The 17,530-nt window shown below is 44.4% G+C and overlaps 1 protein-coding gene across 1 annotated transcript in view; it reads left to right on the top strand.

Annotated features, from left to right (window-relative positions):
* The first annotated feature begins 335 nt into the window (after positions 1 to 335).
* The window catches only part of LOC105922897 (NACHT, LRR and PYD domains-containing protein 12-like), a 44,786-nt gene continuing 27,591 nt past the window's right edge, over positions 336 to 17,530 (top strand). The window contains exons 1-4 of the mRNA XM_036125540.1: positions 336 to 463; positions 937 to 1,172; positions 4,141 to 5,944; positions 16,576 to 16,761. Coding sequence (XP_035981433.1) covers positions 336 to 463; positions 937 to 1,172; positions 4,141 to 5,944; positions 16,576 to 16,761 — 2,354 coding nt within the window. The remainder of the gene's footprint in view (positions 464 to 936; positions 1,173 to 4,140; positions 5,945 to 16,575; positions 16,762 to 17,530) is intronic.

Raw genomic sequence — 17,530 nt, 5'->3', positions numbered from 1 at the left:
TCTGTCCAAGTCATTCAAAAAGGATGGCCGTTGTTTTGCTCCCATCAGCCTGCAGATATACCGTGCCATCATGCACAACTAACTGGTACAGAAAGTCACTCATACTATCAGATTTAGATTTTTTTTAACTTTACAGTGTGACTGTATTGCAAGTGTGTTTGTTTTATTGCCATGTTTTTACTGATTGCTGTAAAACGAATTGTCACCTGGGGATAATAAAGATTCATTGGACGTTGAAACTTGAAGTAGGGTGTATGAAGGTGACAGTTACTGGACCTGAATCATAGGAATTGACTGGTTCTGATTTCTCTCTCAGACTGACCTAAGTCCAGAAGATGGAAGGTTGGGATCTAAAGGTGAACAGAGCAGAACCTTCAGGATCAAGCTGTCCTTCTATGAAAAGTGACCGGTCCAAAGGAGAACCTATATACTTCAGTAATCAACCTGGACCCTTGGACACAGAGTAAGAAACCAGTTTCTAACTGATCTGAAGTAGTTTGTGTTCAGAGCTTCTTCTGGGTTTTTTGTCACAGAGTTTCTTACTGATTAATGTGATCTAAATAAATAATTATAATAAATACATTTTTTGTTTATGTGTAACCTAAACTGGGCTTTGAGAGAACCGAACAAACAGTGGAGGTAAAAAAAAACTAATTAAGAATAGAAATAACAATTCATTTATTTGTCTTAAAACAACATGTTTCAGTGTTATGAAAACAGTGTTAAAAGAATAAACAAGATATAAGCTAACAGTAGGGAAAAACAATTTGCATCTTTCATTACAGTGGAGTCCAGATAAACTTTGCAGTTATTGCCAATGTTGTCTCAACATAATTCTGATGTACTTAATTTGTTAAATAGCCTTAATCTATAGCATGACAGCTGTGGGAGGAAAGAACATCTTCAGCATAAGTAAATGCAGAAATGTCTTCACAGATGGAGGATAATGAGAAGTGTTTGTGTGGAGGAGCAGCTGTCCTGCTGTGCTATGTGTCAGAATGACCTGACAGATCCAGTCTCTACCAGCTGTGGACACAGGTTCTGCAGACCATGCATGTCATACTGGGTCCAGTCTGCTTTATCAGGACGCTCCACCTGTCCTCAGTGTGGAAAAAGACCCGGAACAGAAGTTGGACTACTGACAGCCAATCAGAGAAGCTGTGCACCAGGTAAGAGTATCTGCTTAGCTGTTTCTTTCCCAGATGAAGCCAATAAATGAGCTAGTTTACCACTACCCATTTTACTTTTCTCTTACAGAGAAAGTACTCCTGGTTCAGTGCTTCTGAGTTCTCTTTGTGTCTCTGCTCTGTCTTCTCAAACCCCCTGTCAGTTGCGGCTGATGGCTGTTCACATTAGCCCTCCTTTGGGTTCTGCTGGAGGTTTCATCCTGTAAAAGGAGAGTTTCTCTCTCCACTGTTGCTACATGCATGCTCAGTATGAGGGACTACTGCAAAGTCAACAATACAATGCAATTGGCTGTCCACTCTGGCAACCAGCTCATCCAGGAGGATTGAATGCTGCAAGTCAATGACTGTATATTGGCACTATATAAATAACTTGAATCCAAACTGAAATCTATTATTTCTGATGAACCAACGCAACGTGTTTTGTTGGAATTTGGAAATTCTGTCACGTTCTGTTCTGGTTTATGTTTATTATTTGGTTAAAGTAGCTCTTTTCGCCCTTGGATTTATTTCCGTTTTTGGATTCTAGTTTAGCCCCTTTACTGTGTTAGTTATCTGGTCCCTGTTTTAGCTCTGCTTTTAGTTTTGTGCTTGGTTTGCTTGGTTTTGTCTTAGGGTTATTTTCTAGTGTCCTGTCTGCTCCCTTAATCACTCCCACCTGTTCTTGATTAGTTTCCCTCCGCTCACCTGTTCTATCCGCCTATTTAAACCTGCCTTAGTTCTCTGCTCCCCGTCGGTTCGCCACACTTGTCACCCATGTGTCCGCTGCCTCAGTTTGGTAAGAGCTCCCAGCACATTGATCCTGTCTGTAACCTGATCTGTTTTGTTCTGCCCAGTTCTGTTGCCGGTTCTGTTGCCGGTTCCCTGTCAAGTTGTCTGGATGTCTGCCTTACCCTTTTTGGACTCTGTTCTGTTTGACTGTTTTGATTCCCTCTCCTCACCTTCCCTCCATTAAAACACCGTCAAAAGCATTTCTACAGTGTTTGGCTGAATTCTGGGTTCTTCACCACATCATTCATTACAAATTCAGGTTTTTAAAGTCTTTCTGTGACTAATTATTTCTATAAGAGTTTCTATTTTTCTGCTGGTGTAAATGTAAGGTATTTGTTCAACCCAAAAAAACCTGTGTTTGCTTAGAAGTGTGCCTATTTTCAGTCTTTTGTGCAAATCAGTCCAACACCTTTTCTAATCTGTAATTCTTTAAAGACATGCAATAATTCCTGGATTTGCCCCTCTTTCCTTCCCTGCCCATTCATGGTCACCTCCTGCTCCATCACAAAACCACTCATGTAGGGCCTTGGGGTGAGGGAGCATCATTGTGGTGCAGATAGGGTTTTCTATCTCCGCAGTCTTATGGCAGAACCCACCGCACTCCACTTACCCCACTGTTTTAAATGCACTCTATAACAGCACACATTAACAGCACACTTGAGTGGGTGGAGGTAGGGATGGGGTCTTTCAACACCCCTCTTTTCCATCTACCATCTTGGGATAAAGGCCAGGAAAAGGAGTGCACAGTCTGGCCAGGATCTGGGATGGAACGGGTCTTGGGGATGAACTGGGCTGGCATTTTGGTTCTCCTGGGGTCATTTGGATTCTTGAATTTTGGTCCTTGGGTCTTCGGGTATCCCGTTGAGGGGTTGGGGGTCCTGAAAGGGATTTCCGCATCTTGTGAGGGGGGTTGCATCTCTTTTTGGCTGTGGAGTCACTCCCTCTGGGCTGACGTTGCAGTCACAGTGATGTTGTGTGTGTGGGGGGCATGGTAGGGGTCATCAGTCTAATAGTGTGGGACTGGGGGGGGGGAGTCTGGAGTCACCATCAAGCTATGAGGCTTGGTGGTTTCTGCTGCATTGCATTCGTGTGTAGTGGATGGGGATATGCTGTCTGGTGGAGGATGGGGTACTGTGGGGTTCCTCCCTCTCTCTCTCTCTCTCTCCTGTATTCTTTTGTCCTTTTCTCCCTTTTAACTTGTTACCCCATGTCTCTCCTTTACATTTGAATAAATCCCAAAGCAAACTCGAATACAGTTTTTTTTTTTTTTTTTTTTTTACATTTCAAGTGGATTATTATTGTAAAAGCTGTCGGGCTCTACTTCTGAAAGCAAATCTGCTGGGTTTCTTTTTAGCACAATTCTGAAGGACATAGTGGCAGATAGGACACATAAAACAAACAGATCAACAAACAAAAACATAAAATACAGTCTTTTAGTTAGAAATTCCATTTTAAATGTGAACACTACCTGATACAATGAGCAACTTCTCTGGCAGATTAGAGCATTTCCTCAAGATTGTCTTCATTAAGGCTGGAAAATGCTGTGAGAAAAAGTTTTTCTTTCTCTCTGCCTCTTCCGTAGCTGCTGTGTTTGTGGGAGAAGGTCAGATATAAAAAGTAAAATGAGGACAATGGTGACATGATGCTAAAGAGTTCATGTTGCTTGAAGCAGCTAAATGTTTCAGTCAGCATCTATTTATCGGATCTCCTTTGTCAGATATACTTTAATCAGATATACTTTAATAATCCCAGAGGGAAATTGGTGTTTCAGTATCATCACCATAACATAAACATCACAAACATTTCAGGGGGGAGACAATTCACTGAGGCCGTGCTGCCAAGGACACTACTGTGTCCACAAGGCGCTGCCCTTTGATCTGTTGAAGGAAGATTACAAGAACATGGGGGAAGTGGAGGGAGAAAAAAAAGACAGATGCTTGCCAATTTATGCTCTCACAAATAAATCAGATTCTGTGAATCAGAAACTGACAGTGAACAGATACTGGCCAAAAAACTGGCAGAAATCTTTGGTCTAAAAAACTGATTAGGTTCTAGTTCAAATGATGGAGTATATTGTTTAGCATTACATTATGTAAAGTAAGATACCTCATAAATATAACACCTCCTAATGTTACAGCTCCGACCTAGTCACAAAATCATCTTTTTTCCTTCAGCTGTCTTTTCTTTTTTGCTTCAGCAGATGCTGGTTTACAGGAGATTTTAGAGGAACATAAGATCAGTCTGAGGAGGAGATGTGAATGTGTGACTGAAGGAAGTGATGAACCAGGAAGTAGAACCCTCTTCAACATGATCTATACTGATCTCTATATCACAGAGGGACAGAGTGAAGAAGCTAATACCCAACATGAGTTGAAGCAGCTGGAGAGAGCTTCCAAGATCCAGAACCCTTGTGACTCTCCAATCAGGTGTCACGACATCTTTAAAGCCTTACCTGACCAACATGGACCCATCAGAGTGGTTCTGACCAATGGCGTTGCTGGTGTTGGAAAAACCTTCTCAGTGCAGAAGTTCACTCTGGACTGGGCAGAGGGCTTGGAGAACCAAGATGTCAGTGTGGTGGTTCTGCTTTCGTTCAGGGAGCTGAACTTGATCAGAGATGAGCAGCACAGTCTTCTCACACTGCTCCATGTTTTCCATCCAAAACTTCAGAAGCTCCCAGCAGAGAAGCTGTCTGTCTGTAAACTTCTCTTCATCTTTGATGGCCTGGATGAAAGCAGGCTTTCTCTGGACTTTGAAGACAGTCAGCTTGTTTCTGACATCACACAGAAGTCATCAGTCAACGTTCTGCTGACAAACATCATCAAGGGGGACCTGCTTCCCTCGGCTCTCGTCTGGATAACTTCCCGACCTGCAGCGGCCAATCAGATCCTTCCTTCATGTGTTAACAGGGTAACAGAAGTACGAGGCTTCACCGACACCCAGAAGGAAGAGTACTTTAGGAGGAGGTTCAGTGATGGAGAACTGTCCAGCAGAATCATCTCCCACATCAAGACCTCCAGAACCCTCCACATCATGTGTGCAATCCCAGTCTTTTGCTGGATCACTGCTAGAGTTCTGGAGAACATGCTGACCACAGAACAGAGAGGAGAGCTGCCAAAGACCATGACCGACATGTACTCACACTTCCTGCTGGTCCAGATGAAGAGGAAGAAGAACAAGTATCAAGAAGGACATGTGAGAAGTCCACAGGAGCTGATGAAGGCTGACAGGGAAGTTCTTCTGAAGCTGGGGAGGCTGGCATTTGAACATCTGGAGAAAGGAAACATCATGTTCAACCAAGAAGACCTGGAGCAGTGTGGTCTGGATGTCACAGAGGCATTGGTGTACTCAGGAGTTTGTACAGAGATCTTCAAAAGAGAGAGTCTGATCTTACAGAAATCAGTCTACTGCTTTGTTCATCTGACCATTCAGGAGTTTCTGGCTGCAGTCTACATCCTCCACTGTTTCACCAGCAGGAACACAAAGGTTATGGAGAAGTTCCTGGGACTAAAATACAGTGAAGAATCTCTGGATGACTTCATGAAGACAATAATGAAGAAATCCCTCAGAATTAAAAACAGTCACCTGGATATGTTTGTACGCTTTTTTCATGGCATCACTGTGGAGTCCAACCAGAGACTCTTAAGAGGCCTGCTGGGTCAGACAGAGAACAGTCCAGAAACCATCCAGAGAGTAATCAACAATCTGAAAAAGATGAACACTGATAAAATCTCTGCTGACAAAAGCATCAACATCTTTCAATGTCTGGTGGAGATGAAGGACCTCTCAGTTTTTCAAGACATCCAACAGTTCCTGAAATCAGAGACCAGATCAGACAAGGAGCTCTCTATATTCCAGTGCTCAGCTCTGGCCTACATGCTGCAGATGTCAGAGGAGGTTCTGGATGAGTTGGACCTGGAGACGTACAACACATCAGAAGCAGGACGACGGAGACTGATTCCAGCTGTGAACAACTGCAGAAAGGCTCGGTGAGTCCAGATGTCTTTATTGTGTGATAGTGATTCAGCACTGTTGTCATCCTGTTTGTTCTTCATTATTGAAGTTGCTGCCTGACATTTTTGGGCCTTTTACTACTCCCTTCATACTTTGGACAATTTCAATCATTCAGATATCTAAACATTCAGCTCATTCAGGACAGCTCTGCTGGAGCTGTTGAGATTTTCATAATTTTAAACATATTCCTCTTTTTTTATCAGTTTTCATATTCAATTGCAATGACTACAAAAATTTTCAGAATTCTAGATAATCTCTGTTTTCTATGAATATATATAGCCAGTCAGATACATTTTAAACACCTTTTCACTCATAGGGCTATTACCTCATATTTCACCTCGTTCTCACTGCGGCTGAGACAAACTTCTCCATAAATCCCAAAAGTTTACCTTTTTTAACTTTGGAGCTTTTGAGCTTTGGTCTGCGCAGCGGACCAAAGGAGAAACAGAGTGGAGGCATGCCCCCTACCACCCATTCAAATCTAATCCCTTATCAATTCTTGCATATAAAATTGTACAAACATTTCCTTTGTATTTTATTTATATATGTTTTCATTCTGCATTAATTTTTTAATGTATCTATTTAACTGTTACAGAGCCAGACTTCTGACTTGTTCCCAAAGATCATATCACCCTAATTTATATATCCTACACTTCATTTTAATTAGTCAATAAATTTACACTAGAAGCAAAATACTCGTTATATGCATGTATTATGTTGTATTTACGCTAGACAATGCCTAAATTAGATTGAAGTTGTAATTTCAGACGTGTACACACTCCTATTTGGAAGGGAATGAATGGGAATACAACATCATGTGTCAAAATTCAAAAAAGAAACCAGAAAAAAAAGAAAGTATCCCAAAGATAATAGTCAAGTCTCATTTTACCCACAAGGTGGTAGAAATCACCTTGTTGCTGTGGTTTGACAGGATGCTCTTTCCATGTGTCGAAAGTTCTTCTCTGCGCAGAAACACATTGCTGTGGAGCATGCTGTACAGCGTCTGGTGTAAATTTACACTTTTAAAAACAAGCCTGTAAGCCGCACCCCTTACGTTAAGCACCAAAGTGTATTCCCTGCTTAACACATAGAGCACTCGATAACCAAGCCTCAGATTGATTATGTAATCTTCCTACAAAATATTCATTTTTTTCCTCAGTGTCCTGGAAATAAGCAATAAGAATTGATGTCTTAATGCCAAATAGAGCTTGACAGAATTTGCTTTCACAAGTGGAGCAATCAGCATTCGCCATAGTGCTCCGCTTGATTTATGCATGTTTTATTGTGATTCCTGCAGGGAGAATTTCAAATTATATGGACACTACAGTGGGGAAATAGGAGTGTAAATGAAGAACAAGAAGAGAAAAAAAAGAAAGAGAAGAGGTGAAAGAAAGAAGAGATAAAAGGGAAAGAATGATAAAACGTCTTCCGTCTGCTTCATCACCTGGAAAGAGAGATGTAAAAATAACAGCACAACCAACAGACATAGTGTAACAGATACAATAGAGTAACACCTTAATACCATTGCTAAATCACATGTATTATTATTTAAGCTGATGTGTGTAAAGTGATACCTGAGAAAAGAAAGTGTAATAAATAAATAAATAAATTACGGGCTGGTGAACAAATAATACCTGGAACCTAGCACCTGTGGGTGTTTGTGAGAGTGCACTAGTTTATGTGAAAATTATCCTGAAGGAAATTGCTCGATAGTGGTTGTGGAGAACCAAAGGCCTGCCTTCCCCGGCAGGAGTCAGGAGACCCATAACCCCGGACTCCCAAAGGGGCCCCCAAAGCAGGGCGCCCAAGAGGGGCCAACACAGGAAATCTGCAAACCCCCCCCACCCCACAGTAGGAGAGACGACCCCGAGGAAATCCCCCAGCCACCGCAATGCTGAAGCCCCCAGGAGCTGCGGGGAAATTCCCCAGCTACGCTAAAGGGGTCGGAGTTCGGGGGTGTGCAAAAGACCCCGATCCTCCCTACGCCTGCTCAGATGTTGTGTTGTTGCATGTTGCTCTTAAACGTGTTTAAAACTGGGAGCGCCGAAGTGGGTTCCCGGCACAGCCCACCCCCCCTCCGGAAGGAAGCTGGTGCCGGCGCACCCCCTCCAAGCAACTGCCCAGAACCCTCAATGTCTAAAAGCGAGAAGGGGTGAAGGGAGCTGTTCGATGCGAGGCTTACACAACATAAGCTCCCCCCTGACGTCTTCACCCCCACCCCCCCATACCATGGCCTACATGAATGTGCGTTGTGAAAATGTTTGGAGTGAAAGTGTCTAAAATGCATGATAAAATTGGGGAGATGGACGTCATCAGAAAGTGGCAACCTCTAGTAACACCCCCACTCCCCAGGGTCCTACATGTGTGGCAGCGTGATGGAGCAGGCAGAGGGAGGAGTCTGTGGAAGGGGAGAAAAGGACTGGGGAGCCGTCCCAGGGAGCCAGCTCTCTTACTGACTCCAATAGGTAGCCCCGCTCCCCGAAAGCCCACCCGGAGAAGGGGGCCCCGCCAGTGGCACCACCATAGCCCGGGGGCTAGGCTCTCTACTGGCTCCCCCCCCCCCCCAAAAAATAAAATAAAAAAATAAAAATAAAAATAAATAAATAGACAAATAAGAGGGGGACCCTGGCTAGCCAGCCCGCACGAGTCATCCCAAACTCCACCCCCCAGGCGAAACCCGCACTGGGAGACGACACAAACCAGGACCGGGGGCCGGACACAAGCCCACCAGAACGTCCATATCACCCGCCCCCCCCACCCGTAGATGTAATCCCTCCCCAACACTAACATTCAAACAACTCACCATACATACAACAAAAGACATCCAGACTGGGTTAGTCCCTACTCCCCCTCCCTCCCCTCCCCCCACTGGCAGAGTGCCAATCCAACGAAGGGAAAGAGCATCTGCCCTGAGATGTTAATGTCCATGCCCCCCTACCAGCTCAACAGGCCCCGAGGCCCCCCAGCACACCAGAGGCCCCGTGCAGGGGCAGACATCTGGGTGCGCGCCGGCCCAGACCCCAAGCGGCATACCCCCCGGAACCTGAACCCCCGGAACCTGAACCGCCCGAGGGCGGCAAACCCCAGGGACCTCAAGCCCCCAGACCCACCCCGGACATACCCAGCGGCAGCACAGCTACCAGGTCAGTAACCCACGTCCGTCACCGCAGAACTCCCCAAGAGCGCCGCAAGCAGCTGCTGAAGGTCGCCCGTAGGCCTCCCAAGCCCCTCCCAGATGGGGACAACAGACCCCGGAGTCAGACCCACCAGGCGCCCCACTCCGAGTGCCCCCCAGGAGCCCCAGCAACCCCACCCCATCAAGCCACTGCGCCCTGCAGGAAGCAACCCACCGCCCTCCATTCCACTAAGTGATGGTCAGATGTGGATTCAGATGCTTTCTCAAGATTAATATGATCCAACAAAAGATCTCTGTACTGATTGATACTAAGATTTTCCTTACTTTTTCAATTCATGAGGATAGTTTTCTTTGCGATACATAATGCAGTGAAAACCATGTAAACTATTTTTTTCCCAGAGGGCTTTCCTCAAAGTTACAGAGCAAGCAAACTGATGGGGATGGTGAAATTTCACAACTCAGGCACTTTGATAAGTCCTTACATATCTGTGTCCAGAACCTCTGGACTGGTGTGCATAACCATAATGCATGAATATAATTATCAGGATGATTGGCTATGCAGTGTGGACAGATATTAGATTGTACCAAACCCATCTTGAATAATCTTTGTCCTGTGTAGTGTGAAGGATTTTGTATTGTATTAGTTGTAAGTTGGTGTTTCTACTCAATTTGAAAGTTCTTAGACATATCTGAGCCCAGAAGTTTTGTTCAAAGCTGACTGATAAATCCTCTTCCTATTTCATAATAGGAAGAGATATTGAATCATCTATTTTAGTCAGTGTCCTGTATGATTTAGACAGTAGTTTGGGGGGGTTGAAATCTAGGAACTCTAATATATTAGTTGGGATTTGTAAACCTCCCTCGGGATGTGTTTAAAGTTCTCCCACCTCCGGGAAAACTTTAAACACGTCCCGAGGGAGGCGGGGGACATTGAGTCTGAATGGACCATGTTCCGCGCCTCTATTGTTGAGGCGGCTAGTTGGAGCTGTGGCCGCAAGGTTGTCGGTGCATGTTGCGGCGGCAACCCTCGAACCCGCTGGTGGACACCAGCGGTGAGGGAAGCCGTCAAGCTGAAGAAGGAGTCCTACCGGGCTTTTTTGGCCTGTGGGACCTCGGAAGCAGCTGATGTGTGCCGGCGGTCGAAGCGGCAAGCGGCTCGGCTGGTGGCCGAGGCAACAAGTCGGGCGTTGGAAAAGTTCGGAGAGGCCATGGAGAAAGACTTCCGTACGGCTCCGAAGTGATTCTGGTCCACTATCCGGCGTCTCAGGAGGGGGAAGCAGTGCAGTACCAACACTGTTTACAGTGGGGGTGGTGTGCTGCTGACCTCGACTCGGGACGTCGTGTTTCGGTGGGCGTAATACTTCGAAGACCTCCTTAATCCCACCAACACGTGTTCCATTGCGGAAGCAGAGCCTGAGGACTCTTGGTCGGGTTCTCCCATCTCTGGTGCTGAGGTTGCCGAGGTTGTTAAAAAGCTCCTCGGTGGCAAAGCCCCGGGGGTGGATGAGATTCACCCTGAGTACCTTAAGGTTCTGGATGTTGTGGGGCTGTGTTGGTTAACGCGGCTCTGCAGCATTGCATCGACATCGGGGGCAGTTCCCCTGGATTGGCAGACTGGGGTGGTGGTCCCCCTATTTAAAAAGAGGGGCCGGAGGGTGTGTTCCAACTACAGAGAAATCACACTCTTAAGCCTCCCTGGTAAGGTCTATTCAGGGGTTCTGGAAAGGAGGGTCCATCGGATAGTTGAATCTCTGATTTAGTAAGAGCAGTGTGGTTTTTGTCCTGGTCGTGGGACACTGGACCAGCTCTATACCCTCAGCAGGATTCTGGAGGGGGCATGGGAGTTTGCCCAACCAGTCTACATGTGCTTTGTGGATCTGGAGAAGGCATTCGACCGTGTCCTCCGAGGGATCCTGTGGGGGGTACTCCGGGAGTATGGAGTACCGGACCCTTTAAGCGGAAGAAGATGGACGGACGGATTTGTAAACCACCTTTAATATGCTTAAATTTATTTCTAATTATAGATTTAAATTGTTCATATTCCAAGAATTTATTTTTACTTATGCCATATTGCATATTTAGTTTGGCAAAAGTGATGAACTCGGTTCCATCAAGTAAATGTTCCAGATATTCAATACCTTTATTCTTCCAGTATGTAAAGTTTATCATATTATTATTTTGTAGGATGTCAGGGTTATTCCAGATGGGTGTACGACTGCATGGGATAAGGGATGACTTCATCATTTTAAGAAACTCCCACCATGCTGTCAGACTAGAGCTGATATTATTATTTTTAAAGCATGTTTGCCGTTTTATATTTGAGCTAATAAACGGCAAATCTGAAATCGTGATATTATTGCATATTTTCTGTTCTATATCTATCCAGGGCTCGTCTAAAGGAGTATGTTTTATCCATTTAGTGATGTATTGTAGTCTATTTGCTAAGTAGTAATTATCAAAGTTAGGCAGATCTAGACCCTCTCTGTCTTTAGTTTTCTGTAGCGTCTTTAAGCTGATACGGGGTGGGTTATCTTTCCAAAGTAATTTAGAGATAGAAGAGTCTAGAGATTTAAACCAGTTGAATGATGGTTTATTGGGGATCATTGAAAATAAGTAATCAATAGGGTGTTTTCAGCTGACGTCACGCTCACGTGACTACTCAGCGCGTCCGCCATATTGGGTGGCAGTCGTTTCGCACCGTTGACCTGCATTGTATGACGCCTTAGGCAGTATTGGAAGTGAACAATGGGGAAAACGTGTTTAATGGTTGGTTGCACGGCCCGTGGAGGTGGAGATCAACGCTCTTTCTATCGCCTACCAGCCGTAATAGTGAATCAGTGTGAAAAAAAAAAACCAGCTGTCTGAACAACGCCGTCACCTATGGCTGACACGGATATCCAGGTCCGATTTGGACGGTGTTAAGCTGGAATACGCCAGAGTCTGCGGTGCTCACTTTGTCACAGGTAATTAACTGTTAAGTATTTAAAACATATAAGAAGAATATATTAATAATAGGGCTTGGGCGTTATGACTTATTACTTTCCACGGCTGTCGTGTTGACTGCCTCCGCCGCCTCTACTGCCTATTACTACCGCATACTGTACTCCCTCTCTCAGCCGTGTTTTAATTTGATTAATTTCACCTTAACTTGATTTCAACCATGGTAAACCGTTGCTGTATTGTGGGCTGTAACAGCGCAACACATGATCGCCATGGGAAAAACATAGAAACAGATTAATTTTCCACCGCTTTCCTGCCTGGAGGTTACCTGACTCCGCCAGATGGATTTGCTCTGCATATCCATCTGGAAACCTTCCGTTGAAGTAATTTTGGGAAGGGGTGAAAATACTGGTTAGCTGATTGGCCTATGTAGGTGATAGACGGGCCAAATAAACCAATCAGATTCGTCGTCGCTCTGTTACGAGCGACGACGAAAACACAACCACAAGCCAAGCTACTCTTGCTGCTGCAGGTAAAGGCTCGTTAACTCAGCAAATAAATACTCTGTAATTCCGATAAAACTTGCTCGATAGCCACGCTAACGCTAGTTTCATCGGCTGAAGCCGCCATGTTGTTTAGACTGAACTGTCGTGCTTCCGGTTGCGTCACACCTCAACCCGCCTCAAAGCCAACGCTGATTGGACGTTCGTTTGGAGAACGGCTCCAAATTTTCTTTAACGGAGAGTATCCAGACTGATCTGCGAGTGAAACCTTGAAAGCTCGCGAGATCAGGATGGTCTCACGAGGCTAGCCTGGAGGCGCAACCACGGAGAACAACTGTTAGCGATAACAAAGAGTCGTCGGCTCGCTTGGATCGCGGCTGTAAGTCGACCGAACATAACTTTCCACAGTACCCCGATGTCAATGAGAGTGTGTTCTAAACGTTTGAAACACATAGCAGCAAATTAAAAGTACATTACATGCGCAAGTGGTTGTTAGCGCTAACGGTTAGCATGAGCCAGAGCCCGGCTCAGCGCAGCTTACCTTTGAACAAGTTACAGAGATAAAGAGATCGTCGGCTCGCTTGGATCGCGGCTGTAAGACCGAACATAACTTTCCACAGTATCCCGATGTCAATGAGAGTGTGTTCTAAACGTTTGAAACACATAGCAGCAAGTTAAAAGTACATTACATGCGCGAGTGGTTGTTAGCGCTAACGGTTAGCATGAGCCAGAGCCCGGCTGAGCGCAGCTTACCTTTGAACAAGTTACAGAGATAAAGAGATCGTCGGCTCGCTTGGATCGCGGCTGTAAGACCGAACATAACTTTCCACAGTATCCCGATGTCAATGAGAGTGTGTTCTAAACGTTTGAAACACATAGCAGCAAGTTAAAAGTACATTACATGCGCGAGTGGTTGTTAGCACTAACGGTTAGCATGTGCTAACCCGTCTGTACGCAGCTTACCTTTGAACGAGTTGCTGTGTTCCCACTGTTTGCTGGCTTTATGATCTGCAGCTCCTACCGGCGCCAATACGGTAAATACAACTTAATTTTGCACTGGTCATTGTTCTGCTTAAATAATTAAAGCCGCGAGCGGCGTCGATCGGCCTTGCAGCCAAGCGCCTTCGCGCACCGCCCGCCGCCGGCGGGCGGTGCAACACATTTGCGTCGGATTGTTTACATTTTTACCATCTTATTAAAACTCACCCGTCCATGTATGATGGCGATTTCCTTGATGTACATAACCAGATGTGAACTGGTTGTGAGCCTCTAGATCCTTGTAAGCTCTCATTTCCTCAAGAGTGTGCAGAGGGTTTTCACCGAACACCAGGTAATGCACTATGTCGCCGTGCTCTACATTTGGCCAATCATCTGGATTACGGCTAAACAAGGCACCGTGGAGGGCATAGGGGTCCATATGGTCGATCACGGAACATTTCCTCAGATATACGTCCTTATCTGGTCGCTCTAGCGTGCTGGCGTACTTATCCATTCGCGATACGATAATACGTGTAAGACAACTAGAGATAAGGAAGTGTGCCACCCAATATGGCGGACCGGAAGTTGGCCAGTGACGTCAGTGAAAACACCCTATTCTAGGTAAGACCATCATTTTAATTGAAGCTACCCTACCCATGAGTGAAATTGGAAGCAATTTCCATCTTTCAAGGTCCTCTTCTATCTTTTTTAAAAGGGGGATGTGGTTAGATTTTACTAAATCCGCTAGTTTAGACGACACAGTAATACCCAAATATTTAATATTTCCTGATTGCAAAATGTAGGGGGTTCTGAAAAGAGCAATTAATTGGCAGTACCGTAGATTTAGACCAGTTTATAGGATCTGAAACCTTTGAGAAGGATTCTAGTTATCTTATTACTTGAGAGAGGGAAGAGTTTGAGTGCTGAAGATAGAATAATACATCATCGGCATAAAGACTAATCTTATGCTCTATATTCATGCATTTTTTATCTTTGACAACCTTTGTTTGTCTAATTGTTGCTGCTAGAGGTTCGATAAAAATGGCAAAACGTGGACTCTTTTAAGAAGCAGCCATAAACTTACTTACTTTAAAGAGGTCTTTTGTTGAAACTTTATTTTATTGTGATTTTATATTATTTTTATTAATTTATTTTAATTCTTGTTTATTGGTTTTCTGTACAGCTCTTTCTGATTGCTTTGTCTGTGAAAGGTGATAAATACCCTTGACTTATTTTACTTACTCAGATTAGCTTAATGTGACAATGTCACAAGTGTGTACTGAATCAAAGAAATCATTCATTACATAAGGTCAGATAAGGTTTAAGATAAAATGACACATATCGGAATGGTAATCAGGTATACTAAGCATCTGCCCTGTAATGGTCCAATTATGGGCCAGTGGAGCTTTACTGGCTAAACAAGCGCAGATATGCCAGAGGTCCATATCAAGCTGGAATTCATCCTCTGCAAAGTCGATTTATAACACAGTTTCTGCTTGGTGAAAGATTTTAAATACTTTCAAGCTAAACCTGTCCAGTCTCAAGTCTTTTGGGATTTCATGAAGTCAAGTCCAAAGCCATGACATTTGTGTCCCTGGCTGACCGGAGTCAGATCTCTGAGCTTCTACCTATAATCCCTAGTGGTTTCCTTAATTCAGCTCAGTCAGCCTCTTTATCAGTCTGTCCTGTTCCCTTGAATCTCTGATGATGCAGGTCCACCAGACGCTGCAGAGAAAACTGAACTTTCTGTCACAGACCGATAGAAGACATGAAACAACGGACTGCAAGTGAAAATCCAATGTTTTCTCAGGAAGGAGAGTTTTATTGCTGTTCCATGTCAGAAGGGCATATGGATATGGCGGGGTGGATCCAAATCAATATGTGTTGACAACATCTGCATTCAGAAGATAGCCAAATCCTTACATGGACATCTGAATGTTGTTTGTTCTGTCGTTTTACTTTAAAAAGTAAAAAGTAAAACAATGTACAAATTCAGTTTAATATATCCATTTTTATGCAGATTTATTGTCATGTCCAGAATGTTTCCTGCCTCTCACCCATTGGCTGTTGCAAACAGAGAGGAGCCGTGTGATCCTAAGGATGGACAAGTTTATATAGAAAACTCATGAATAGTAAATATTTGAGGTTGCATGGTCGATTTTTGATTATCACCATCCAACTGTTAGGATATTAGTTCCAGTGATATAATATAGTCCATCTTCCAATTAAACGGTTTTTAAAGTGAAGTTCATCAAGACATTCAGTGTATCAAGATTATTGACAGCAATCAGAGCTCAGCGTGAAGACAAGGATGATTGTTAACAGGCAGCCAAGAAGCTGCTGCTAAAATCCTCAGTGTTCTTCAGTGATTATGAAGATTGAGATATTTTAACCTGTTGCTCAGCTGCTCTGTTTCACTCCATCAGTCTGAATAAATTGAGCTTTTAACAAAATCAGAGAGAGCAACCGAACCATGACCCAAACCAGGGGTGGCCAACTCTGGTCCTTGAGAGCTGGTGTCCTGCAACCTTTAGATGTGTCCCTGGTCTGACAGGCCTGAGTCAAATAATCAGTTAATTAGCAGGACTCTGAAGAACCTGACTGCATACTGAGGAGATAATTGTGCAATTTGATTCAGGTGTGTGGGGCCAGGGAAACTTCTAAAAGTTTCAGGACACTAGCTCTCGAGGACCGGAGTTGGCCACCCCTGACCCAAACCATGACCTGAACCTAAACCAAGGCCAGGACCAGGACCCAATCCCTGAGCTACACCAGGACCATATCCAAACCAAGACCAGGACCATGAGCTGAACCATGACTGAGCCATGACCACAACCTAAAACAAGATCTTAACCAAGACCAGAACCCAAACCATGACCTTAACCAAGACCAGAACCTTAATCATGAGTTGAACACAGGACACAGAGGTGAAGAGCAGATGTTCATAATATGATGACGTTACAATTTAGTCATCATATTTTAGTCTGGGTTTACCATAAAAAGTGTCTGATTTAATCATATCTGACTTGATATGTTTCTCTGTTCTTAGGTTTTTTGGATGTGAAGTGTTACAGGCTGAATGGGAGGTTGTAGCATCAGCTCTGAAGTCCAACCCCTCCATTCTGACTGAATTGGAAATAGGTGTGATCCATGGAACGGGAACCTTTGGAGACTCTGGAATGAAGCATCTGTGTGAGATACTGGAAAGTTCAGTCTGTAAACTGAAGATTCTCAGGTTAGTTTTCTCAAGTTAACCGAGAGGCTGGGAGAAGCGGAGTCGATGCGCTGCAGCAGCAGCAGCACTCCGCATCATTTTTGTTTTCTTCGTGCAATCAGTGTACAATAATGTGCACCAGACAGCGTCTGCATTATGCCCCTGTTCATGCGCGCTAGTACGTCTGTGTTTACGCTGCAACGTCGCCGACACCCCCACCCATTTTAATAAGACAAAAACACCAAAATAATCCGTAGTGAACAATGTTTTTTTTAACCTACCGGGCAGGTCTTCCTCTCTGCTGAGGCGCGGTCTGTGTCCGACTCCGCTTTCTGCTGTTACACAAACATGTCTGAACATCCATCCATCAATCTATTTTCTGACCCGCTTAATCCCTCATGGGTTGCGGGGGTTGCTGTCTCGATATGAAATAATTGTAGCTGTCCAGTGGCTTCATGGCTTTCATGCTCTCTCGTGTGTACTGGCCTGCGTGTTTATAAGGTAGCTGTATATGTCGCTGTACGGAACACTTGGCCAGCATTTCACAGACTCGCTCCATCCCTTCAGGCTTTTGCTGTGTGGATCTGGCAATCTGATACCATCAATTTACTCTTATAACGATCTTGTGACACGTTATCTAAAGAAGAAAAATACGTTGAGAACTCGTCGTTTCCTTTGTTTGCGTCCCCCATTGTGTTCGCCTTTTGCCTACCAGTCCAGCGTGCATGCGCAAAAAACCCGGATCAAAACAATAACAATGAACTGGTCTATATCCCATTAATGTATAAAA

The sequence above is a fragment of the Fundulus heteroclitus genome, chromosome 21, assembly GCF_011125445.2.
Source record: "Fundulus heteroclitus isolate FHET01 chromosome 21, MU-UCD_Fhet_4.1, whole genome shotgun sequence".
Classification (NCBI taxonomy): domain Eukaryota; kingdom Metazoa; phylum Chordata; class Actinopteri; order Cyprinodontiformes; family Fundulidae; genus Fundulus; species Fundulus heteroclitus.
Note: the sequence above shows the minus strand (reverse complement) of the source record. Positions and strands in the feature narration are given on the sequence as shown.